The 26334-nt window shown below is 31.5% G+C and overlaps 2 protein-coding genes across 2 annotated transcripts in view; both read right to left on the reverse strand.

The window, feature by feature from the left end:
* LOC108905691 (putative uncharacterized protein DDB_G0291608) overlaps positions 1-9592 on the reverse strand; it is a 16202-nt gene extending 6610 nt beyond the window's left edge. The window contains exon 1 of the mRNA XM_018708673.1: positions 9520-9592. Coding sequence (XP_018564189.1) covers positions 9520-9528 — 9 coding nt within the window. The 5' untranslated portion in view covers positions 9529-9592. The remainder of the gene's footprint in view (positions 1-9519) is intronic.
* Positions 9593-16945: 7353 nt separating this feature from the next.
* LOC108905692 lies at positions 16946-23429 on the reverse strand. The gene is made up of 8 exons (XM_023455640.1): positions 23298-23429; positions 19743-19856; positions 19486-19690; positions 19140-19213; positions 18995-19087; positions 18469-18776; positions 17198-17282; positions 16946-17104 (listed from the first exon to the last, which is right to left on the reverse strand). The coding sequence occupies exons 1-8, from the start codon at positions 23427-23429 to the stop codon at positions 16946-16948; spliced, it is 1170 nt and encodes a 389-aa protein (XP_023311408.1).
* Between the last annotated feature and the right edge of the window lie 2905 nt (positions 23430-26334).

A 26334-nucleotide genomic window follows, 5' to 3' on the forward strand; every position in this document is an offset into this window, starting at 1 on the left:
TGTAATATTGACCATGCGTAGAAGAAATTATAACTTTATATTATTTTTCAGTAATGTTATTTGTTTTTCATGTACCTACCATTTCAAGATTCATAATCATAACTAACTTTTTCTAATTATCAGTTCGTCATTGTTACCATATTCATGAAGGTCTCAACATTAGAAAATTTCCATTTCAGAAGCGTATTTGAACTATATAAAATGTGTAGCTTTTTTTTAATGCTTCTGATATTGTTTTGTGATATTTTTATTTGTACGATGAATGGCAAAATTCGTAATCCATATTAGAAACTTTTTTCAGTGGCTTCTCAAAAAGAAAGAAATTCTTAGTAAAAGTTGCCGCATCCCCAAACTAGAAGAGCATATTTATTTTTTTTAATATACAATGTAACTTTTTTTAGTTCGAATTAAGTCATTCACAATACAAATAAAAATATCACAAAGGAGTATTAGAGATATTTAAAAAAATACTCACACTATTTATACTATTTCAAAAACGCTTTTGAAATGAAAATGATCTAAAGTTGAGAGCATTATGAGAACAATATGGTAATAAAATTATTATGTTACTCAAACATTTCTGAAAATATACTGAAACGTAAAACAAAAATATCGAGGGCATAAATGGAACATAAAAAGAATGTTACTGAAACCAATTTTTTGAAACGTTTCATTGGAAACGTATTTTGGGGAGGACATCTTGGGCTTCTAGAAAGTTACCAGAAGGTTGCATGGAGTTTTTATGAAACATTTCAAGAAAAATGGAAACGTTTCTGAAACATGTCAGAAACTGAAAAATGTTTAGTGGGATCCTGTCGTAGGTAAACGGTACTTTTTAGAAGACGATCTTAATGACTATGTGTTTAAAGATTCGTTTATATGACTTTTTTTATAACAAAATATTATAGAAATTTTATTTTGATATGATCACTTGTATAAGTCTTTCCGATCTCAATTGAAGAACCAAGAGGTTGGCAGCATCTACCAGGTTCGCAGCAACTCAGCATTAAAATATTTGAAAAATTGTTCCCATATTTATTTAGCCATACCCATATACAGGTCTGGTCGCCCAATTGAAGAATGAGCTCGCAGGCAAACGGGACAAAAACACAGCCGCACTGAGCGACCTGGCCATAAATTCAGTTGTCAACAAATGGCCTAATAGTGCAGTGCAGCAATGAGGAATTTGGTGTGTTTCAGGTAATTTTAATTTATTATAGGCACCTTCTATTAATCATTCATATTGCAATTGCGAAAGGAAGAATTAAGAGGGATATTTTGTTTAATATTATTACAACATGGCATTTTGGAGATCTTTTGAAAAGGAACAAAACGAAATTTCGATCAATATAATAAAATTGTTTGAGGACAAATAATTAAAATATGTTGGTGGCCAAATGAACATATAACAGAAATGTTCTACACATTATATATAAATTATTATAATTTTTTACTTTTGGCAGACAACTTTTTTAGGGACGCGTATGAAACTCATTAAATTTTATTGCTAGGCGTTTTTATACATGTTCAACTGACTTCGGAAAGACTTATACGCAGGTGCGTCTAGGGATACTTAGAATATATACAATTAGTGGTTGTTGAATTTTTGGAATAAATTCATAACCTATTGTTTACTTATGGCCTATTCTAATTCACAGAATGCCTTATTCGAATAATCCTGTTTTTCTTGAAAGCGGCAATTTTTATCAAAGTTCAGCAAGCGCAAGGAAAGTTTTAAAATCGAATTTTGTATAATACAAGTGTCGTATGCCAAGTTTGTCAAAAAAAAGAACCCATATGGAGTTAAACGTGTATCATCTTCCGATATCTCAATGACCTTGAACTCATGGTCAATGTATAACCCTCGATGTATCTAAATTACTTCTAAGTTAAAGCGTTATTTTTTCGAAAATTAGGGCATTATTTTGAAGGCCTACTATTCCGCCTAGGTGCAAGTTTGTAAATATGTAAGTTTGGTTAAATTACAATATTTGGGCACCCTCACACGTATCTGATCTATCCGGATATCCTTTAATGTAAAGAATTACATTACTTTCACGTCATTTGCCACGAAGAATTACCGTAAACAATAAAATAAGATTGTCTTATATTAATTACAATAAAACTAAATTTTCCAGGAATAACTAATCAAACACATTCTCCAATAGCTGAAAAATATTTTATGATAATTTTAATTTTGCTTGGGGGAAAATTTATTTGTTGACTCGTTTTACTATTTTGCCATTGGATAACGGTCATTTCATTACCACGGCTCCTTTCTCCGCTATTCGATAATATTCTGAATAGAAATTCGTCTATTGACATAAAATTAACATACATAAATATACACTATATGCTATAAATATAGACATATGCCACCTGTTATAAAGTTTTAGAGAAAGTTCACCAGTAGGTTAAATAATATCGCTTATTCGGATTGGCTGTCAGTTTTATCCAAGTAATTAATTATACTAGTTCATGATATAGAGTAAGACCAAAAATATTTTATAGAAAATATACCATATGCAGAGAAACTGCAACAGAAAGTAGAACAAAATTACAGGGTATAACTTTAGTTTCACAAAAATGTTTTAGGGGGTATCTACATTTATCATTTTAAGGAGTTTGTTTGAACCTATGTCCTAAGCAGCTTAGTCAAGGCGTAGGGTGTTAAAGTTTATCTGAAGATATGAATGTACAATGGACTAGTGATTTCGCTAAATAAAGAAAAAAATTACTAGCACAAATTGCTGCTAAGTAACCCAGAATTTCTCCTTCACTGGTGGGTGTATTAGAAATTGATCGGTATATTTGAGTCCTAATTGATTTTCTTAGATTAATTCTCTTCCGTTTTATTCGGAAAACCAGCTATTCTCAAGTTATTTTTTTAAATCTAAAATTGGTTTACCACAAAGTGATTATAAAACAGAAAAAAACTATAAGAAGTTATTGTTAAAAATATGAGTGTTAATACAATGCAATAATCAGCAATCCAATAAAATCATTGTTGTAGAAATTAATCCTTAAAATGCAGAAATACATCATACATTTATGAATTCATAGCAAATGCGAATTTTGGGACAATTTTTAGACTTGATTTGAATTAGTTTTTAAATTAAGTATAACTATAAGTAATAGCTAAACTAGAACCAAGTAATAACTAAACTCTAATAACTGAAATAATAACTAATAACTAATATACCTATAACTATATAACTATATAACTATATAATTATATAACTATAACTAAACTAATAACTAATAACTAGCTAACTGATAGGTAACTAAATAACAAATAACTAATAACTAAACTAATAACTATAATAACTAAACTATAAAATTAAGTTCATTGTATTCAATTCAATGATTATTAATTTATTTAGAATTAAAAACTGTGGAGATTATAATCAATTATTTCTTATTAGTACAAAAGTACCACAAAAAGGAATAATGAGAAAAGGTTTTTTGTTTTTTTTTTATAAAGAACAGATCAATTAGAAATTATATTGTTTTATTTTACTTTACTCCCATATCGTACATATTGACCTTAAAATGGTAAGTGATCAAGAGAAACTAAAAGTCCTCTTATGTCTCTCTTATTTCATCACTTTCTCCAGCTTCATTATGATGCGTAAGTTATGCGTCTAAAAATTTATTTAGTCTTGCGTAGGTTGTGCCAAATCATACAAAAAATGTATGAGTAATAATAACTTATGTATGTATGTAACCTTTTTAGGCGAATGTACGCATTGTTGATACAGGTCAATTTGTACAAAGAAATAAATTTATGTCAAATTTTTCACACATTTCCACAGATCAGCATTCGATTAGTGTAATAATTTATTTAGGATTAAAATCACCACTTATATCACAGAATAAATAGCTACGCTTAGCTATTTATTCTGTGCTTATATGTATTATTATCACGCGTGTTAGTATGATTAAAACAGGTAGTCTAGAATAGTAAGGTACTAACACTCATCAAATAAAATATCATTTTTAATTTACTTCTAACAGAACTATGATACAAGATTAAAATAGGAAATCTCAAGTAGAATTTAATAATAAGGTTGAATTATCCAACATTTTCTTCGTATAAAAAATCACGAACATTTAACATTTCTAGTGTTTAACTTTGCAGTTTGTGGATTTACAAGTTAGATTATGAATTTGAGATGACATCGTGGATTTTATTATCATTCGTTCATTAATTCGTTCTTCCACTTCGTGTAAACGTAATTTTAGTTTACTAAGGTACCTAGGTATTTTTCTGTATTCATAAAGAAGCTACTATTTTAGCAAATAAAAAACATGTTAAATAAAAACTTGTGAAAAGTTCGTACTGTTCGCTGAAATCGAGTTTGCTTGATTTATGTAAATTCCTGTATATGAATTTTTAATATTTTCGAAAAAGAATAGGCAAAGAGGATATTATTTTTTATTTAACTTTACATTGCTGTCATTTGAAAATACAATAGATATATTTTGTCATCATATACCACCTATACAAAAAATTGTAAAAAAATTGTTCTTCGTTAATATTAAGTTAGTTATTTAGGTCACCCTGTCCATTTTACTTCTAGGTACAGGGTGTTCTGTTTAGAACTTCACAAGCCGATATCTCGATGGCATATCTCATAATATTGTGCAAACATAATTCTTCTTCATAGCAGTGACAAACCTAAGAAATTTTTTTTATGACACAAACTAGTTCACTTAAAAAAAAATCATTAATTTCTAAATTACATTTGTAATTTTAATCATTTCGGAAATCACTTATTTCAACCTCCGAAATATACGAAATTGAAAATACTTACACTTTCTGAGCTAATTCCACTCATCAAAACAAATAAAAAAAAAAAGAAACAAAAGAAACGATTCTATGATCCTTCAAAAATTGTTCTTGAAATAATTTTTGAAACAGGCAAAATCAGAAAGTAAATAATTTTCTGTCAAACAGAAAACTGGATAAAATCTGTTACTGCTTCCATAGAATTTAAATAGATTAAGCTGTCAAAGCAATTTATAATGAATGTTTTTTGATGATTATTACGATTCCTCGAAATATTCGTTCATTAGAGTAGATAATGCATTAAGAAATATTTAAATTAACAAAATTAATGTTCAACTTATTACGGATTCTTCCACAGATGGTAACACATATCAATAATGCAAAAATTGTTTCAAATAGAAATTTTATGAAACTAGTTCTTCACATATTAAAATAATTTTTGATTACACAGAATTTTATTTCTTCTAAGCGTTATTTAATCTCATTTTTCAAATACAACATTTATTTTTTAATTTTCCATTGAATTCAAAGCCTACTTTGATAAAGAATTAGTACATTTAAATCGTATAATTTCCAAGTTACTTGTTATCAATAAAAAATAGAAGTAGCATCATATAAAGCATATTGATACTAATATAATTATTTAAAAGATAGAAAGAAAATCTAAAATTATTTGAAAAATCTACAATAGTAATTATTCAAAATGTCTATCATTAGATTCGCACCAACACAATCAATAGTTTTTAGGTATAATCTCCCTGAATACTCTGTATATTTGTTATTCTTTTGGATTCTTCTGTTCTTTGTTCAATATTTTCTCCCCTAGATCACAAAAATTGTTATATCGTTCTTTGTTTGCTTTATCTTTCAGAATCTTCCACATAATAACTACATGAATGGTTGCTGTTCAGAATGCAACAGAGTTATTGTAAAACACCATTTATAGTATATGTAACATTTGTTTTAATAAATATTATATAACGATGTGTTTAGTAAAAATAGGGGAAAAACATAAACTCATACTGACATGCATTGGTCCCATGCCAATCTTGTCATAATCCATTGTGGAGGGTTAAGTAAATAAACCAAGGTATTGCGCAAACTGTCAAAGCAAAAATGTTAACAGGTACGTACACTGTAAAACTGTAAAAAAAGAAGATATTCCAAAAAGCGACAAGTATATGAGAAGTTCCATTTAAAAAACACGAGTTTGGTTACACTCTGTATCTCTTTAAGATCGAAAGAAAACTTCCTAAAACTGCAATCGTTACAATTTTTTTTGTTTTGCAGGTTAATTTCGGGACACCCTGTATATCAGCGTTCAAAAAATGGCGTAGTCGCCACTAATAAGGAACCATTACCTCGCCTGACTAGTAACATTCGCGAAAGATAAGCATCTTGAATTCTAGATTTCATATCACATTTTTAAATAGTTTCACAATTTGTCGGAGACGATTTCCGTTCTCGATCTAACATTATCTAATAGACGAATATTGCGCAACGAAGATAGCTTTTCTCTGTCTCCATAATATACCAGTTTCGCTTTACGTATATAGCATTATAAATTCTGTAATTCCTAAAAGAATTTTGTTACCGTACAAACAAACCGAATCAACGTCGCGTGGAAAAGCCAGAAAAATGTTAATGAAATAGAAAGCTATTTCCATGAGTTTACGCGCCTTTGCAATAATGATCCGTGATAATAACAATAGCAGGGAATGTGAAACCATGTGACATTCATAAGGAACTATAGATCGGAATTCGAAAGAATTTCTGCAATGCGTAAACATTTTACATGAAAATGAAATAGGAAACACTGAAAATTACTTATCAAACAACATTACAACAACATTACAAATCGATATAAACAATTAGACACGATTGGGAACTTCAATGCATAGGTAGACAAGGTAGACATTAACATAGAGATGGGAAAATTCCCAAACTATGAAAATTCCTGGAAAGTTTCCATTGAAAATTCCGGAAATTTTCCGAAAATTTCAGATTTTTTTTTTGGATTTGGCATTGTGTTCTACATACCATCAGCTTTCCAAAAAGACCAAATACTTATATGCATTTTTATTTATATTGGTGTAAATATTGGAAAAATATAAATTATGTGTTAATCATCCGTTAGAAAAAATTACATGCTGAGGGTTACAGTGCGTAAACACTATACAGTATACAATATTTATCTTTATTTTTTAACAAACAAATAGTAAATACATTAAATAATTATACTAGTTTTAAAATGTAATTGTACTTTGGTTCAACTATCAAAATTCATATTAAATTTGAAAAGGAGGCAAGTTATGAGTCTTGTATTGCTCTCTATTATGTAGATTGTAGGCTTAATAAAGATTAAAATAAGTAAGTGTAAGTATTTTCTAACTTATTTGGATAATATGGTCTTCTGGTATTCCGAATAAACCGAAAATGCGAAATTAACCAACGATTTTTTGTGTATGTTCATAGAAGTTAGATATAAAATTGGCTCCAAGTTTACAAATTGTTAGAAATATTCCCGGAAAATTTCCGACGGAAATTTTTTCAGAAACTTTTCACGGAAAATTTCTCAAGCTTCGATTATTTCTTCCCGGAAAATTTCCGTTTTGGAAACTTTCCGGGACGGAAATGTTACCATTGCCCATCTCTACATTAACATAAGTAAAAAATAAATGAAAATAAAATATTTTTTAAAAAAGAAACCTAGTTCCCTATGTTCTAAAACATCATATATTTGGAAAAAATAATAACCACAAAATTGCAAATCCTGTTCGTATATTAAGTAATTTTTATTTATTTCACTAATTTAATTATTTTTTCTTATATTCATTGAATTTCTTATCAATTAATGTCGAACTTTTGCGATTTGCCCTCAGTTCTAATAAATGAAGGTTTCGGATAAAAAATTAACACAATTTTTCAACTATTTTATTAAACATGCATGTAAAAAATATACTGTGTGTTTCAATTAATACTTCCCAGCTGGATGTTTCGAGGACCAAAGGGAATATCTGTTTTATGAAAAATATTGTGTAGTGTATTTAAAAGAAACAATTAATACTGTTTTTCATATTTGTATGATTTTTTATAAAAGGAACTTTGGAAATTCTAAGCAACTTTTGTAACAAACCTAGATAATTTCCGAAAAATCGCTGGTGTACATATTTAAATCTGGAGAATAAAAAAACACAAGCCGTTAAAATTCCGTCAAAAACGTTTTGAAACTTTATTTTATATTAAGTAAAAAACATTTTATTCAACAAGAAATTATTTATTTTTTTATTGTTTTAATGAAGTACTATATTTTCTTTTCTCTTCTTAATCATTTTTTTGTTTGCAGAGATTTTAAAAAAGCACGAATGGTTTTTGAAGTATCTCTTTATTTACTACAAAAAAGGAATAGTTGTTACATACCTTCAAAATGCTCTTCTTCAAGGAAAATTAGATTTAAATGTTCTAAAGTTAAAATAGTCATTTTTAGTGTAAATAAACTTCACTTTTTTGACAAATTTGTAAATAAATTAACCAAAAAATACTTGATTATCGACAATATAGATAGAAGAACTCACAACCTTTTAGTACTATGATCCAAAATTAAAAATATTTAAAAAAAACTATATCTCTCAAAAACAATTTAATCTTGATAAAAGTTACCCTTAAATAAATACTAGAATTCAAAGTTAGTATCGAATTATGCAAAAATTTCACGAAAAGCTAATTATAATACTTCTAATGAAAGGTTTCCAAAAATAATCATTGTTCAGAGTAAATACAATCAATACTGAAAAATGTGTGTGGCAAAACATGGAAATTCAGTTTATATGAACATTAATTGGTTGTCGAAATAGTAATTTTAAAAATATCATCATGAATAATGTAATTCTGCAAAAATTTTCCAAAAAATTGATATCCAATTATTGTCAATAGTTTTCAACATAGATATGTAAATTATATTCTAAATTTAAGACTTTCTTTGCCAAAGTTTGTACAATGAAACAGATAATTTACAAATCACATACACCTTTTAAATTATTTAATAATAAAATTTAGCTTAAATATAAATTCGAAGCAAACTAAAAGAACTATGTATTCTTCTTTCGTATTTTATTCACCAGTATCTAGGTATACCCCCTACTATATCTTGCATCAATGCAGGTTTATCTACGTACTTTATTTTCAACAATCCTTTATTTTATATTTCTGTAATTCAAATAAGTATATGATATGAACAAGTAAACACTAGTTTTAAACCAATAAATTTGCCACTGCATTTATATAATAATTTGAATAAATGTTGCAAATGTTTCTCAGAACTCAATTTTTTTTACGGCTGATCAACTAATACTACTTCATCCAATGATGTTGGTTCAGGTGCTTTAAATTTAAAAATACTTCCGATTGTGAAAATTTTTTACATTATAGATTAAATATACACCGTTATCCCAATTTCTTTCTTTTCCTCAAACTTTTCCTCTGTCACATCTTTCAATTTTAATTTGCTATATTTTTCGCTGCAATAGTAACAAATTCTTGTGAGCGATGAAAAAATTAATTTGGTGGAAAACTGCATGATCATCCACTTAATCTTGGCGGAAAAAATTACTCTGTATCATCTTTTGACTGCCTTATGTGCAACCATCCAAAGTGAGAGTTATCGCATTAGAACACTAATTAATCGAAACTGCAATGAAAATCAACAACAATAGAATAAGAGAAATTACCCAGCGCATCTTGGCGATATAGCGGATCCAAACAACAACCGGAGAAAGCACTTAGCACCCACGAGCACCGTCTGTTGAAGACTAAGGAGCTGCGAGTCCATACCACGAGAATTTCACCAACGAAGATCGCAACCTTACCGGGAAATCGCGCGACGTGCGGCAGCATCTTCGGCGGTGACCCGTTTCCCGCATTCTTGGCTCCGTCAGAAGGTGTACAAGGCGTGAGGAGCACCCGAACTGTCTTGAAAATTCGAGCATTGTTATACAGGATGTCCCAGATGAAGATCCATTGTTCTATAACTTATTTACTATTAATTGTAGAAAAAATTATCTCGAAAATGAGCTTCAAGAGCGATGTGTTGTGAATGTACTCCAAGGACTCGGTGTATACAGTATTTTGTGGAAGACGTAAGTATTGAAACAGCACATGTATTACGATCTGAATATGTTTAGAGAAGTCTAAACCACCAAATAAGTGAAGAAAAATTCAGAGATTAATATACTCCCAGCCGACAAAGAAAATACAATCATCGTAGTTGACAAGCAGAGGACAAATCGAACGTGGAAGAGCTCCTACATAATCCAATGTATAACAAGATCCAGAACAAACTCATAGGGGAAGATAAGAAGGAGGTGACATCTGCGATTCGAGCATCTAATATTTCCATGGAACTACATAAGGACCTTATTTCGACTGATTCAAGAGCACCTCAACTTTATTCCTTCCACTCCGATAATGAGTACATTTGAATCAACCACTCACCCACCTGTCCAGTAAGTGTCACGCCATATTGAACATCTAGTAGGATAGGAGGAACACCATGTGAAATACAGTGGAGATTTTATTGAGAAGATCAAGAGATCGAACTCGATCCAGATGATATCCTAGTACGATGGTGCTAATGAAAATATTCCTGGAAAAACTTCATCGAAGGTTAATTGCAGAAGGAAAAGATGAGAATTTAGTGGACTTGACAAAATTGTGCACGAGATGTCACAACTCTAAAACCGAAGTATTGGTTCAGATGTATTAAAGATACATCCATTATCTGACTCTATGGATATCGTTGTATTTCAGTTATGTAGTTCAGAAAACCTTCTATGTTATTATATAGAAGGATTTCTAAATCACATCAATAGAATACATCCGGATATCGGATCTTCATCATGGAGATGGAAAAGAATGGTACCCTGCCATTACCAGATGTCCAAGTTAAAGAAAACACCTTCTTAGAGTTCAGCGTTTATAGAAAGCCAACCAACACAAATAAATGTCTGTACACTAAGTCTCATCATTACCCGATAACAAGGTATTATCAGCACATTACTATATGGAACACATACCATCTGAGATCTGGAACACTTGGATGAAGAGCTACAACAACTAGGATCTGCTCTGGATGCACTAACAGGAATACTGAAGAAATATACTGCAAGCCTATCTGTCCCATATACTAGACGACAAGATAGACATACTAACAAGATAGGCTTACTTTCCATAAGTACTTATCTTAAGTAAACACGATATTAATACCATCTAGGATATGAGGAAGATAGAGATAACCTTTCCCAAAACTGGTTGCTAGAACAATCTCGGTGTAGACAGCACCCAAGGACATTCGAAGAAGTATATATGGATAGTACGTTGGATATATGGGAATACGCGTCAGTACGAGATTTAAAAAGTACAAGTATCACTTGAAGAATAACAATCTAGAAAAATCAGCATTTGTGAGTCACAGAGTAGATACAATATTCTAGGTAGACCTAACTAATATCAGAATTCTGGTAAGAGAGAAAATTTTGGCTAATTCTACAAAAGCCAATCCAGATGAATTAATTAACAACCGCACCGACAGAGGACCAGTACGGACAACAAATATAAATTCCTCTCTGATCTCAGAATCTCTAGTTTCGGAGTCCTCTGTAAAGAATAGAGCGATATAATATGTCTCTTGAAATGTCGAAAAATCTAAACCGACGGCGAAGCAACCAACTCGGAATTTGTGTAACTCAAAGTTACACCAGTTTTGATAATTTATTTATCAAAAATGTTTCAGTTGTCTAAGTAGCAGGGTGTTTAGTTTGGCTTGAGCTCAAACTTTGATCTGTAAAAAGAAATCACGTATTTTTTTGAGAAAACTTAAAATTTTTTAAGATTGGAATCGGAGTAGTTAACGATACACTTAATTATAATAACCAACAATGGTCTATTAAGGTATTATAATATATGTTTTGGTAACAATAGTGCATATAACAAGTACTTAATTGTGAGTAAGTGTTATGTGGGAATTGGGTATATTTTTTGTGTATTTAAAATAAACAGTGTCATGGTATCAGTGTTTTTTTATAAAGAATTAATTTGCAGTAATCGAGACGAAGATTTAAATAATCTTAAAGATGAGTTTTATTATGGACGAGGTTATATTTTAACAACAAATTCATAAATGAGAGTTTGACACATACAGAAACATGTTAATATTCTACTGAAAAGGTCGTATTTATTTTTTCCAGAATGTATACCAACCAACTTTGAGTAGGTAGATATCAAAAAGAATATAAAACGAAGAATAGTGTCCGATAAAGATACTCTAGGAGGACATGATTTTTTATTAGCTCACATAGTTTTACTTTACTTCAAAAATAATTCATGTTTAATTCTCATTTTTTTTTAAATCTTAGCAAATGAAGTCTATAAAGTTCTTTGATGCTAAAATTTCCGTTTGCAAAAGATACCAAATTTCATAAACTAAATAAACTGCCAACGAAGCGCTCCAGAAATAGAAAATTCACCTCAGTTTCGAATTTCGGAATAGAAAAGCCTAAGAAAATCACAAAATCGGGGAACCGCGATATAAAATTACAGTACCACGTCAGTCCACCACCCATTCCAGATGATTACAATCCAAAAATGGGCAAAATCCGAAGATGCTAATTATCCAACCTTAGGCGGGCTTCGGTACAGGACCTCTACGGACTCGTTAAGGAATGCGATCGAACGTCAACCTTGGTAACTTGCAGTTCAGCAACCAGGAACGGATAGCTGGCCAGTACGTGTACTATGACGCAAAATTTAAAGCTGCATTATATTTTTCAATAAATTCAAATTTTTTATAATTCAGGACATTGTTAAACATTTCCACAAATTGTTACGAACATATTGTTCCCACCTAGACCTTAGTTCTGGAGCCTCAACCACCTAGGCACTGTACAATCCTGCGGTGAAGACCACAGGGGACAAGAATCCCAGAACCGCAGACAAATATGTAAAAGTATATATGGTTCTTATAATTTTTTAACAATCTACCAGACTCGTTACACTATTTTCTTTCATTCTAATGTACCTATTTCATTAGTTAATTAAATTAACATGTCTTTTATAAACAGTAAACACTATCAACATACATATTTTGATGGCATCCGCACCCTTCATCTGCTACACCCATCGGAAAAATTTAATTTTTCAAGAATGTCATCATACTCATACACACACACAGACAACACATCTAGAAACTCACGCACGCCCATCAGTTTAAGATGGTAGCATCTCCTTGCTGAATATTTTGTATGTCAGGGACCTGCAGAAGAGAAATTTCAACTTTCCATTGAGCGTCGAGCTGAAAATGAAACCTTGCCTGATTTTTAATGACGAGAACTCTTCTCTGCCGGTATACCCCAAGCGAATAACAATTTTGGCAACTCAGACAGGATGGCTATAGTCCGTTTCAAGGTTATAAGACATATAGGCGCGGTAACAACGTCGAGAAAAGAGCGGTATGACTATAAGGGGCTGGTATCTGAAATTTTCACTTTACGATCTCTAGAAATCTTGATAAAATTAACATCAGTCAGTAAATGTCTACGAACAAGAATATAAGCGTAATTCTTTCAATATTTAAAAAAATTATATAATTTTTTCCTTAAAACGGATATGTTTTTTTTTTCATTAATTCAATTTGGAAAGCGTACTTTAATTTTTTTGATTTTAACTTATCCATATGGAGTTGTTTTTCTGAACATATCTACCTAGATATTTGTTATCAAAGAATATATAGGACGTAGCACATCGGATTGTAAAAATAAATTAAAATTCCTCATCCAAATGTGAGAATATGTTGTTATATAAACGTTTATCTAGGGAACCCTCGCTATTGATATACAAGGTGTTAAAGTTTGTAACAAAAAATATTATAGGCATCTTTTAATATTTGTCTGGAAGTATTCTATTGTTGTTATACATATTAAAATTTTAATTAATACAAGAAATACATATCTGACATATTGAAATTGTTCAACAGTTTGTAATCATTCATCTTGTACTTTTATTGTTCTATATACCATCTCTTTTGACAAAGATCGACATGCAGAAACGGCTACTACAGAATTGCTTATGCAGTTTAGAAATAGTAAAAATTATTTATTTTCATAAATAACATATCAATGAACATTTTTTCAAGAAATTTCGTACAAACGTAATTGATGAGGTATGCATATTCCAATGGCGTAATCAGATATGAAATAAAAAAAACTATTAACCACTTTTGTCAAATTTGATAACGAAAATAATAAGTAAGCTCTGATAACTGAAAAAAGTTTAAATTTATGTGAAATAATAGAGCTCTATCGTCGAGTACACTCTCTGGCCAGACATCCGTCTCCTGGTTATATTTCTGCCGATGTCCAGGGTCGACGTTCACGGGCAGGGGGCATCTCCGCTGGTGGCTTACTGGCGCGGTCCGGTTTAGTGCGGCCCCATTCCCACTTTTTGAACCACTAGATTGGCCTCTATTGATTTGTAGTAAGTACAGTATTTCCACCAGGTTCGAGTTTTGTCAATTTTGAAGAATTTTTGACCTCCAAAATTTGGACCGGGATATAGACTGCCAATGAAGTATTTTTGGCTACTTGGAGCGGTTTCTTGGCGTGTGGCAGAAACTTTGGAAAGTGAGGCGAATTTCTCCATTTTTTCCTCGGCGCACTTCCTACATACCGTCGGAGGTCTGGGTCCTTCGGGACATCATCCTCGGTTTTCTCCTGCTTCGTGATCCCGTTTGGAAAGTCTGGTGAATTGTCGAAAAACTTTTCAGAAAGTCATAGACCCTGTACTTTAAAACATAGAACCTACTGTGTAGTTACATATATTTAATATTTTAACAAGTATACACATCAGAAAAATATAAATCAAATAAAAAATTAATTAAAAAATCAAAATCTCTTATTCCTCTGAAATTAACTATAAATATAAAGACCGGATAACTGATTGACTGTTATGTGTGCGAATAATTATGGGTTAGACTGAATTAGTAATCAAATTGCGTAACAGACGATTTAAGAGTCTACCAGAGAGTGAAATGGACTAGAAGATAAGATCTTTTATTCATTTTCCAATGCGAATATAAATTTCGCAAAAATCGCGTACCTATTTCAATTAAAAAAATAATATTGTCCACTGAATTGGCCTAAACTAAATTTTTGCATAATGAAAACCGCGACACCAGACAATAGCCACTCTTTGAATGAATATTCAAAAAGTTAGGGTTACAAATTGAATATTCATAAGGGAAATTTAAGTAATACAGTAAAAGTGGAGGTGATTTTATTTTAATTTCATTTAGAACGCATTCCGCCAAAATTTATAGTCAGGACAACGCTACTTTTGCCATTATCAGGTATACATTGTCAAAAATCTAAAGGTTCTGCAATTTCTTTTGTTTTGTTACCTTGTTCGTAATCAGTTAAATCTAAGCATCCCTGCAATTCCACAGCCGATGTGATCTAGCCGATTATGTATTGTTTCGTCGTTTCTACGTTCTAATATACGTAATTTCAACCGATAATTATTTTTTTTATAACAATTTCTTTGTATGTGTAGGTAAATTTTTAAAACAAACATATTTCCTGCAGTATAATATTTATTACAACCGTTAATGTATATAATACAAGTATAATACTGATCGGATATGCCAGAGGATTTTTATAAATGTCTATGTCTCAGGCAAATAGCAAAATTCGGGTTTCAGCAAGCTAACTAAGCATTTCACAAAATTAAATCGAACAACTTTTCGTAGTTTTGCTATAGTGACATTCATTTAAGACAGAAACACCCTGTAAAAAAGTATTTAATATTCTACATTATTTACTTTGGAATTTCTTTAACAAAACTAAAAAAACTGTTTGATGAAAATGATGACCCCAAATATCTACGGCATTGGTAACCGAAATACAGAATTATTAGAGTAGTTTTATAAGTATTAAATTGCGCTATAAAATTTTGTGAAGGAAAAATTATTTGTTTAACAAAAAAATTGTATCTTCAAAGCGATTCATTTAAGGATTAAGATATACAGGGTCGGAAAGTCCCCATGGTTCATCGGCCGTTACGTGAGAGCGATAAAGAAAGTCATAGAAATCCGTGCGATAGAGAAAGATGGCTATAATGAAGTCGTCTAATAGTCACCGCCCATTTCGCCCTTCCACAAATAAGAAGTGGATCTTATTTGTGGAAAAATTTTGGGATTACTTTTGACCCTTTAATTTTTTTGCATTAGTTTATATTAAAGATTTTGGTATTGTTACACCAAATATCTGACCACCGTTACATTGGATTATAATAGGTCAGGGTATACCAAATGCCTAGTCTTCTTGTGAAACGCAGAATATGCTGTATCTGAGACATCTATACTTCTCAACGATATAACGTTACATAAAAACTAATATACAGCAAAACAGTAACTTGCAAATACAACAAGAATATTATTATTAATGGTAATGGAAGCAGTGGGTTTTCAGAACTGATTTTCCTAGTTTTTTTTGCTTAAAAAAATCAAAATGCAAGCTGTGAAAAGCAGCTGCAACTGCTCCGGGGCTTCAGCATTACTTTACAGATATAATGATTGCCTTTTGGCAAAATTCTGCTTTCGAAAACTGCGAAATGAATAGTGTCTTTTTTTCTAACAATTATTATCAAAGGTGAAAAATTCGATACCAATGTCTTCTTCATCGAAAATTTGATGTTAGAAATAACATCCTCTGTTTTTGATAGAGATAGCGGATCTAAAAGCGCATTTACAATGGGAATTATTACGGATAATTCATCCAAGATGAATTCATCCACAATTCGTTTTATTTTAATACAGCGTCACCTGAAATTTCAGTTTAGTGAATTCAATATTCACCTTTAGCGTCTAAAACTGTATTTTTATATTTCTCTGATTATTTCATCGTCAATCGTCCTTCCACTTAAAAATAGTTACAGCTACAATAGCAATTCCTGTTATCACGATACAAAAACTCCCCAAAACAATATTGCAATCATCAAATATCATGATGACATGAGTCTATCTCCAATGAACAAACAGTAGAAAAGGTTATTAGGAAAATGATAAATGTAAATGCGCTACAATGTTGGTACTGAGAGAGAAAACGACTAATGAACACCAACAGGGAACATCTGCGGGTAGAGGAGTCTATTCAAAGATTGTTTCTTGAGTTCTGGTAGAGGTGCCCCATGTCCTGGTCTACCCCAGAAGGCGTCCCAAGTTGAAAAATGGCGGCGCACAAATTCTATTTCCTTTTCTTTCTGTTCCTGAGAAAACAAAATTATTTTAATTACACCTACTTAATTTAATAAATATTAGAGCCCCTATATGAAATATTTTATTAACTTCAATAACATTACCTTCAATTTCTCTTGTTTGGAATGCATTTGTTTTGTTAATTCCTTCAAATAAGACGATCCCTCGCGGCTCCAAATAGACGATTTGCTGAAAATAAATAAAAACAATCGATCGGCATGTAGTAATTCTGCCCTGCTTTTTAAATTATTTTCCCCCAAAGTGTATAGTTAGCTCAAACATGTTTATATTTGTACGTTTTTGCACCCGAGCTAATTTATAACGTTGCAGGTGTACTGTGCCTGACTAAAATGTCATATTGTCATACTTAGGTCGCTTTACCATAATAAAAATACAATACCATTCGACCTATTCTAATAATGAAATTGCAACTACAGAGATAATAATTTTGATTTTAAATAAACCAAATTAAAAATTATTTTTGTATCATACTCCATTGTGTTCATTGTTCTCCAATTCTTTATATTAAATTGGAATTCCTAATAAAACCTTTCAAATTTTGTCCTAACTGAAAGCTTATTCAGGAGGATGTTATCACAAAATAATTATAACATTCAAACAATTTATATTGACAAAAGAAAAAAAATTGTGGCGTTTTTCTCAAAATAATTATGTCGTATGAGAAAAATCTTCACTTTCGAATTCCCAACTAGCAAATGATCTGGAGCAGTTTTTTTCAATCACCGATTCTCAAAAAATGTTACATCGATTCGCGGTTCGCAAACTAAAAAGCTTGGAAATCGTTGATTTAGAGACAACCAGAGATAGTCAGAAACAACCAAGAAGCCGCGTATACGAAGTAGAGTTAGAATTATCACACTTTTGATTAAAAGAGCTCCGCGCAACAAAATTCTTACCTGTTTCGAATTCAGCCAGCGAGATCCAACAAAGCAGAATCTAAGGAGCTACCGAGCCATGCGATCGAACGTCTACCCAGATTACTTGCAATTTACAGATCAAGACACCGCGAAATACTCAACTGAGTGTCCGCTATTTTTCAGATTTCAGAAGATTTTTGGTTAGCAAAACTATTCTCATAAAAATAACAATTGATTGATCCTTTCGACGCCAGTGTTTATTTCATTCATATTTTAAATTTTAAAATGCGCAAAAAAATAAAAAACGAAAACTATGCCACAAATAAATAACGTCAGACAATATGTTAATGCAAGGTTAAGGAATGCCTAAAAATATTTACTACGTGTGCATATTTCGTATGATCTTGAGCAAATGATACAAGTTTAGTGCTGCAGCAGAATAATAAACAGGTGTCGCAATCATTAACAGATATTTTGGCATAAGACAAGTTACTGACCCCGTAATATTCTGATCTGCGGTCACATCGGTGCTACTCAAAGGAATCCTGGGAGGATAATTCCTATTCTTCGCCAACAAGTTCACCAACTCCACTCCTTGGTCCTTATTGTTCGATAAGGGAGAGAGTTTACGATTTTTTCCAACTGGAATAAAATTCTTCTTGTGGAACACGATAGGATCGATTTTGACTTTGTTCGCAGGCATCACCTTTATCTTCTTGGAGTTCTCGTATGTCTGCGGGTCTTGTAACTTATCTTGCTTCACGTCCTCCTCGATACTCCTCATGGTGTCGTGGTCAGACCAGCCCTAAACCCGATTCGCGGTCAGTCGAGTAATCGCCACAAGTTTTTAAATGAAAATCTGTTATACTAATAAAACATGAAGAGTTGGCGCAATTTATCTTACTCAAAACTCTAACTCATGATTAACGTTTGCGGCAACTTCAAATGTTTTATTTATGGCAGCATAATGGTGAGATGAAAAAATGTGTATGCTCAGCAAGCTACACACGTAGTGTAGCGTACCAATGATTTAAAAAAATTCAGTCCTATCGCATTAGGATTTCGCCAGGGCATCCCACCAGGTCCACGTGCTCCCCATGGCGGAGGCTTTAAAAACTTGATGAAAACATTAAAATAACACTTTCCTTTGTTATATACATAGACTTACTTGCTCCTGGTGGAACAGCTTAGTGTCTGCCTTCTCCTTCTGCTCCTTCAGCTTCTTTTCCTCGACAAGCTTGTCTAAAACAATAACTTTTTCAAAATAACAAGTAAACGAAAAACCTATTATGTCTGAAAACTTTATATAAAGCACTACTAATTTAAAATGTATTAAAAATGTAGTAGGTACTATATTAACAGAAACTAAAAATGTTACCAGAATTAAATGATAATATTTCTCAAATGAAAGAACACCTCATTCGTTGCGCTGCACATTTTTGTTAAAATCAACTTTTATATGTACTTTTATATAAGTTCAAATATAAAATTATTAAATAATACATACGACTCACCTAACTCTTTCTTATATTCCATTTGATTCTCTCTGCTGGTCTTGTACCTCAAAGTATTGTCCACGCACCTCCTAAGATCCTTGCTTCCGAATTGGAACCGCAGAATGGGATCTTCCCGCGTCCTGGTGACCTTCTTCCCGCTGTTGAACATCGGCGCGCCCCCACCGCCTCTTCCCGAATCCAGGGTGCCCACGAATCGTTTCGCCTTAAAACGCAAAGTTAATTTATGAGGTCAAGTTTTGGTACCTGAGACGTACTTTCTCGTAATCCTTGTTCGGGAATAATTCCTCGAGGCGAAGGTTCCTCAGGCCTCTAGGTTTGGAATCCATGCCCCTGCCCCAAGGCCAGTAGCTGTCCAGCATTTCGCGAATCTAGAAATACTAGATCAGTAAAAAGTTTTTATAATGGTCGCTAACATGTATGGGAACGGTCAATTATCTCCTAAAGTAAGATAGCTGTCGAAAAATCATAAGACTCAAACGTTTTAGGATTTTTTTAAAAACTATTACATAAGTCAGTCAGGATCAGTCAAAGAGTCACGACGAAACAAAGTTGCTGTTTCTTTAATGGAACGTCCTGTACATTATTCCATATTTCAATTCTTCTCGAAATTCTAAACAAAATTCATATAGCACATCATATACCTAAATTAACCGTTTTCGAGACAACGAAAATCATTTTCTTATAACTTATACAAACATATTTTAGTTTATTTAGTTTATAGTTCATCAAGTTACCTTTGAAAGTTTATAGCTTCATAACAACGCCGCGTCGTTCTTTTGTCTTTTGTCTAATAGTTTGACAACACAAGTCAAAAATACATTTAGTACTAATAATTTTCTCGCAAAAATGGCATTTTTTAATAATCATAGAATATGGTGATAGAAGATGAAATTGTGACGAAGTAGTGGATATTTTCATAATCATAAATCGATATTCCATTAAAAAATTTTGCAAACGGGAAAAATTACATACATATAAAATTCATCTGTTACAAGGATTGAGTGAAGACTATTATGATCGAAGAATCGAATTTTGTGAAGTTATTATGGATAAATTAAACGAAAATGTCAACTGACACAACTGTAGGTATTGGTCAGACCAAAATCCACATTGACCTTATAAAATAGAATTTCAAAGAAAATATTTGCTGTTTATTAAAATTTGTTTTCTCTTTTTTTATTCTGGTATAAGTATTGTTTTCATAAATTTTAAAATATCCAAGACATTAATTAAAAAATATTTTTTTTGGTTTCATGGATTTTTATCAATCCTGAACTATTATGCTTTTTTATTTCAGTAAAAAATTAATAATAAAATTAAATCATATCTATATTCTCCACCTTGTGTTATTTTCAAAATAAATATCCATAATTTGGGGCCCTTTTTCTTTTACAAATTTCAAAGCAGTAAAAAGTTACTTTCAAAGTTCGATATCTCGAAAACTGTCAGTTTAGGTACATGACGTGCTATATGAATCTTGTTCAAAATTTTGAGAAGAATTGAAATATGGAATAATATGGAGATGATCGACCGTTTCCATATACAGGATGTCTCATAATTAGTGTTCAATAATTTACCACTTGATTCAATTGCCAAAAATTAGAATATTTTTTCATACAATCATAGGTCGACAAATGCTTCCTAAGGGAGCTACGCCCCCTTAAATGGGGCCTCATTTTTTTTAATATTTCCGAAATGGTTTGAAGGAAAATTATGAATTTTGACATCATGAACGCTCATTAAAAGTCGAAAATAAATCATCATAAAATTTTTCAAAAATTTTAGTCAGGGGCATCTCAATTGGAGAGGTCGTCGGCTAAAATTTGCTCCAATTTTTTTACTTGTCGAAATTTTCAAATTCAGATGAAAAGATATGATAGACCCTTATTTCCTCTACAAAAAAGGTACTCTTTATTCCTTTCGATAAAATGCTCCATTTCCGAGAAAAACGGATCTAAGCATTTCATTGCATACATTAATAAAATTTAAAAAAATTTCTTGAATGGGTACATGTACCATTATTTATTTTGATATATCATCATTGTAATAAACAACGTGAAAAGTCCTTGTTATGGGCGTCCCAAACAGGGGGGGGGTCTCGGGTAGGGTTTCTGGTCGAGACTTCTAGAAGCGAGAATTCCCGGGAAATCTGGCCTTACTCGAGACGAGAAAAAATTGTCGAGAAATCGAGAAATTTAAAAATCACGCACGTCTTAAGTTCTTGACTGGAGTTCGTTTCGTTCATGCGTTCAATTCGTTTCTCGATAAATAACTGAACGGTTAAAATGGTTTCTCGACTTGCTCATGATTTATTTATTTTAAGTTTTTAAGGCTTTAGTTTACTTTGATGATTCTTATTTTTTTAATGCACCTAGTAATAAGTCTGTATAGAAATTTTATTATAAGCCTAATGTCGATGCTGATTCTGAAAATATTTAGTTCATGTTCCTTTAGTTGATTATTTTATTTTTGTTTTGTTAATTAAAGGATTGTGATTATAAGAGATAAATTAATAGGAAGAACGCTTCTGTATCTTTAAATTAAAGCTTGTTTTTTTTAAGATTTCTTCGGTTAAATTCCTTATTTACTATTTGTTTAATTAAAAGACTGCATGATTAATGATTATTAATAATTATTGGAAGAAAGCTACGATTCAAAAACATTGAAATAAACATAAGTATACTGAAAGTGTTTAATAAAAAAACAGTTAAAGGTTTTTAAGAAGATCTTCTCAAAAGTTTAATTTAGTTTTGTTAGTAGAAGTAGAAACATAAGTAATTAATAAAAATACTAAATAAATAATAAATGTTAATGATGATTGTTATATAGCATGTTTATATTTCGCATTGCAATACCAAAATTATGACTTTTTAAGTTTTGGAAATTTCTCGAGAATTCGAGAATTCCCGGGAATTCCTAGTCGAGAATTCTCGAGCCCCGAGAAAAAAAGTAGGCCGAGAAATCAGAAACCCTAGTCTCGGGTAAAATTTGCCCCAAATTTTTTACGTTGCTATTTTCAAATTTAGAACTGATAGATCTGAGTTTTCTATTAAAAATGGTAATATTGGTAATGTTGTTTTATATCAAAAAAATTATTTGTTTTCGAGAAAAATCGGTTTAAATATGTTATATCACTTTCCAAAGTGTGCTTTTCTAAGCACTTAAATCCGTTTTTCTTGGAAATGGAGCATTTTATCGAAAGAAATAAAGAGTACCTTTTTTGTAGAGGAAATGAAGGTCTATCATATTTTGGCCCCTAAATTTGAAAATTTCGACAAGCAACAAAATTGGGGCAAAGTCAAAATTCATAATTTTCCTTCAACCCATTTCGGAAATATTTAAAACAAAATAATTTTTTGAGGCCCCGATCATGGAGGCGTAGCTCCCTTAGGAAGCATTTCTCGACCAATGTTTATATGAAAAAATATTCTTATTTTTAGCAATAGAATCAAGTGGTAAATTATTGGACACTAATTATGAGACACCCTGTATATCAGTGACCCTGTACACTTATGTCAAAATTACATCTTTAAGTAGTTAGAATATTGTTTACGTCAGACGAAGAATGACTTTTTATTTGTAGAATTATTAACATAAAAATTTGTATTTCTAAAAAGAATTTTACCTAATAAAAAAAATAAAATAAAATAGTTTAATCTGGTCATATTCAATACTTCTGGCACTATCGTTTCAAAATGTATTTTTTATATTAATATTTATTCTATGATGCATATAAGCATTTCAATATTTAAAAAATAATGTATTCTCAAACGGGCCTTTCCGTGAAACATCCACTACAAGCGCTTTACCTCTCTCTGTTCCTTCAGCTTTTTGATCCTTTCGAACTCCTTCTGCCTGTTCCACAGCTCCAACCCCTCCTTGATCACCCTGTCGCGTAGCGCCTTCCTGTGCATATCCGCCTCGGAATCCTTCACTACCATTATCAAAAAAAAAATTAAACACGAAGGTCGAACGAAATTAAGGAACCGCCCAACAAAAACAACAATGCACAAAGGACGAACAATCGTCCGATTGTGATGGACTTGCTACGGAAAATGGCAACGGGAATGGGTCCCTTTGTGTCCCAGATACATAATAAGAGCCCGACCGTGACGGGTACGAAATTGATGGCCGTCCCAGGCCAGAAATTGTCATTGAGTTGCTGCCGCCGTCGCCGTCGGAGGAACCTTCGTGACGGTGTCCAATATGCAACGCCACGGGGAAATATTGCAGCGGATCGGCCTAAATCGCAAGTAGATGGAAAGCGGTACGGGGTGTTCTCATATAAAATGTGTACGAGCGATTTTCCTCGTAAAATAAATACGTTTATAAAATTAATCAGGTACTGTTATAGACATAAACCACCACCAAATCTAAAATAAAACAGTTCTAACACCTACAAATCCAAAATATAAAACTTTAAGGACCGAACCCACTAAACACGAAACGTAAATCGTTTCAAATGAGATGTTTTACTAAACATTTGACACATTAACTAGAAACGTTTCTGTTTCATTACAGAAATGTAGCACTTGAAAACTTATTTAGTGAAACATAGCCGAAACGTTACAATTGAAGAGAGTTTGAACCATTCCCTTTCGATCTCAGAAATGTAACGGACGAACAACCCTTTGCTATTTTTGCTTATCTTATGGAACATTCGGCATTAGTTAAATTTTGCTCTCAATCCCCAATCACTCTCAAGCGTTAGTTCATTTGCCTTTGTTATACAAAAACATAATTAGAAAAAAAAATGTGGTAACATATTTATAACACAAGTCTAGAAAAAATGTATGTTCGTGACTTGCGTAGACTGCGCGTAACAGCCCGAGTTTATTTGTTTCCCGTGTGTTGTTTCAATTCGTATTATGTTAGGTTAGGTTTGCAGTTTGCCAGTTTGCTTAGTTTCGTTGTTCTTCATCTTTACTTTGACGCTATTTTATGTGATAATTTGTAGTGTGTGCAGTTGTGGTTATTGTAAGGTGCATATAAAATAATGAATATTGATGCAAAATGTTTAAAATGATATGTGTAGAGATTTCCAATTTTGCATCACATCTAGGTACCTAAATATAGTTATACCCACTACCTATTACAGACAAGAGAACAAGGGACAAGAACTAAGAAAATGGAACAGCAACTATACGTTTCGATATAAATTTGAAGAGCAACTACTTAGTCAGTGAGAACTATTTGAAATATGGATGAATTAAGTGAAATAGACGTCTTTTATTTTATATTTTGTACAATGTGTATAGGCATGCTGAAATAAAAGAGTTTAGGTATACCTACACCTACAGATATTTACTTTGTCAAGATATCATTTTGTATCCTTATTTCTGCTGTATAATTTATTATTATTAAAAGGATAGATGTAATATTGACCATGCGTTGAAGAAATTATAACTTTATATTATTTTCCAGTAATGTTATTTGTTTTTCATGTACCTACCATTTCAAGATTCATAATCATAACTATAACTTTTTCTAATTATCAGTTCGTCATTGTTACAATATTCATGATGGTCTCAACATTAGAAAATTTCCATTTCAGAAGCGTATTTAAACAATATAAAATGTGTAGCTTTTTTAAATGCTTCTGATATTGTTTTGTGACATTTATATTTGTACGATGAATGGCAAAATTCGGAATCCTATTAGAAACTTTTTTCAGTGGCTTCTCAAAAAGAAAGAAATCCTTGGTAAAAGTCCCGCATCCCCAAACTATAAGCGCATAATTATTTTTTTTTAAATATACAATGTAACTTATTTTAGTTCGAATTAAGTCGTTCACAATACAAATAAAAATATTACAAAAGAGTATTAGAGACATTTAAAAAAATACTCACTATTTATACTATTTCAAAAACGCTTTTGAAATGAAAATGATCTAAAGTTGAGAGCATTATGAGAACAATATGGTAATAAAATTATTATGTTACTAAAACATTTCTGAAAATATACTGAAACGTAAAACAAAAATATCGAGGGCATAAATGGAACATAAAGAGAATGTTACTGAAACCAATTTTTTGAAACGTTTCATTGGAAACGTATTTTGGGGAGGACATATTGGGCTTCTAGAACGTTACCAGAACATTGCATGGATTTTTTATGAAACGTTTCAAGAAAAATGGAAACATTTCTGAAACATGTCAGAAACTGAAAAATGTTTAGTGGGAAGATAAAACTACTGAGCCAAGAGAGATGCATAATCATTCAATAAATCTCAAGATTTACTTAGAATTTATGTAATTTACAGTCCTAAAACTATAAAAAATGGTTCTGTTTATTCTGTAGGTATTCGCAAAGTGCAATGCATGTAGGCACAATGGATCCTGTCATGTCTTATTTATTAGTTTATACCTTATTTTTTGAGAAAACGCAAAGACGCCGGACGCCACAGGTGTATGTCAGATGTTAACCATAAATAAGGGATCTCTATTCATTCACGAAAAAATTTGAGTGATGTTCAGGTCAATACCAATAAAATGACTTTTTTACTGTTTAAGTTTACCTCCAAATTTGTTCTCTTACGAGATAAGGAAATATTTTATATTTTATTTGTGATTGTACTAGTTGTAGTATAAATAAATTTAGAACTATAGCAAAACATAAAATTTTGTTTGTAGGTTGAAGTTTGAAGTACGAATATATTTTGGCAATAATTATAACTCATTTGGCTAAATTTCAATGTGTATAAAACCTACATATATGTAAAGGGTGATCCCGAATAATGTGCAAAAAATTTGAGGGTCAATTATTTAAACACATTTAATAGGGGTCCTTCATATAAAATTTTTTGATTTATGGCCTCCTAGAGAAGTTACGACCCCTTAAAAGGTA

The sequence above is a fragment of the Anoplophora glabripennis genome, unplaced genomic scaffold (genome assembly GCF_000390285.2).
Source record: "Anoplophora glabripennis isolate ALB-LARVAE unplaced genomic scaffold, Agla_2.0 scaffold31, whole genome shotgun sequence".
Taxonomy (NCBI): Eukaryota; Metazoa; Arthropoda; class Insecta; order Coleoptera; family Cerambycidae; genus Anoplophora; species Anoplophora glabripennis.

Bases quoted from the DNA above. Each gene is read 5' to 3' on its own strand.
- LOC108905692 (XM_023455640.1), bottom strand. From the start codon at position 23,429: ATGGTAGTGAAGGATTCCGAGGCGGATATGCACAGGAAGGCGCTACGC. The intron at 19,857-23,297 runs GTAAAGCGCTTG...TAGTATTTCTAG, and splicing joins AGCTGAAGGAACAGAGAGAG to ATTCGCGAAATGCTGGACAG. The intron at 17,283-18,468 runs GTCAGTAACTTG...ATTTATTTTCAG, and splicing joins GCAGATCAGAATATTACGGG to CAAATCGTCTATTTGGAGCC.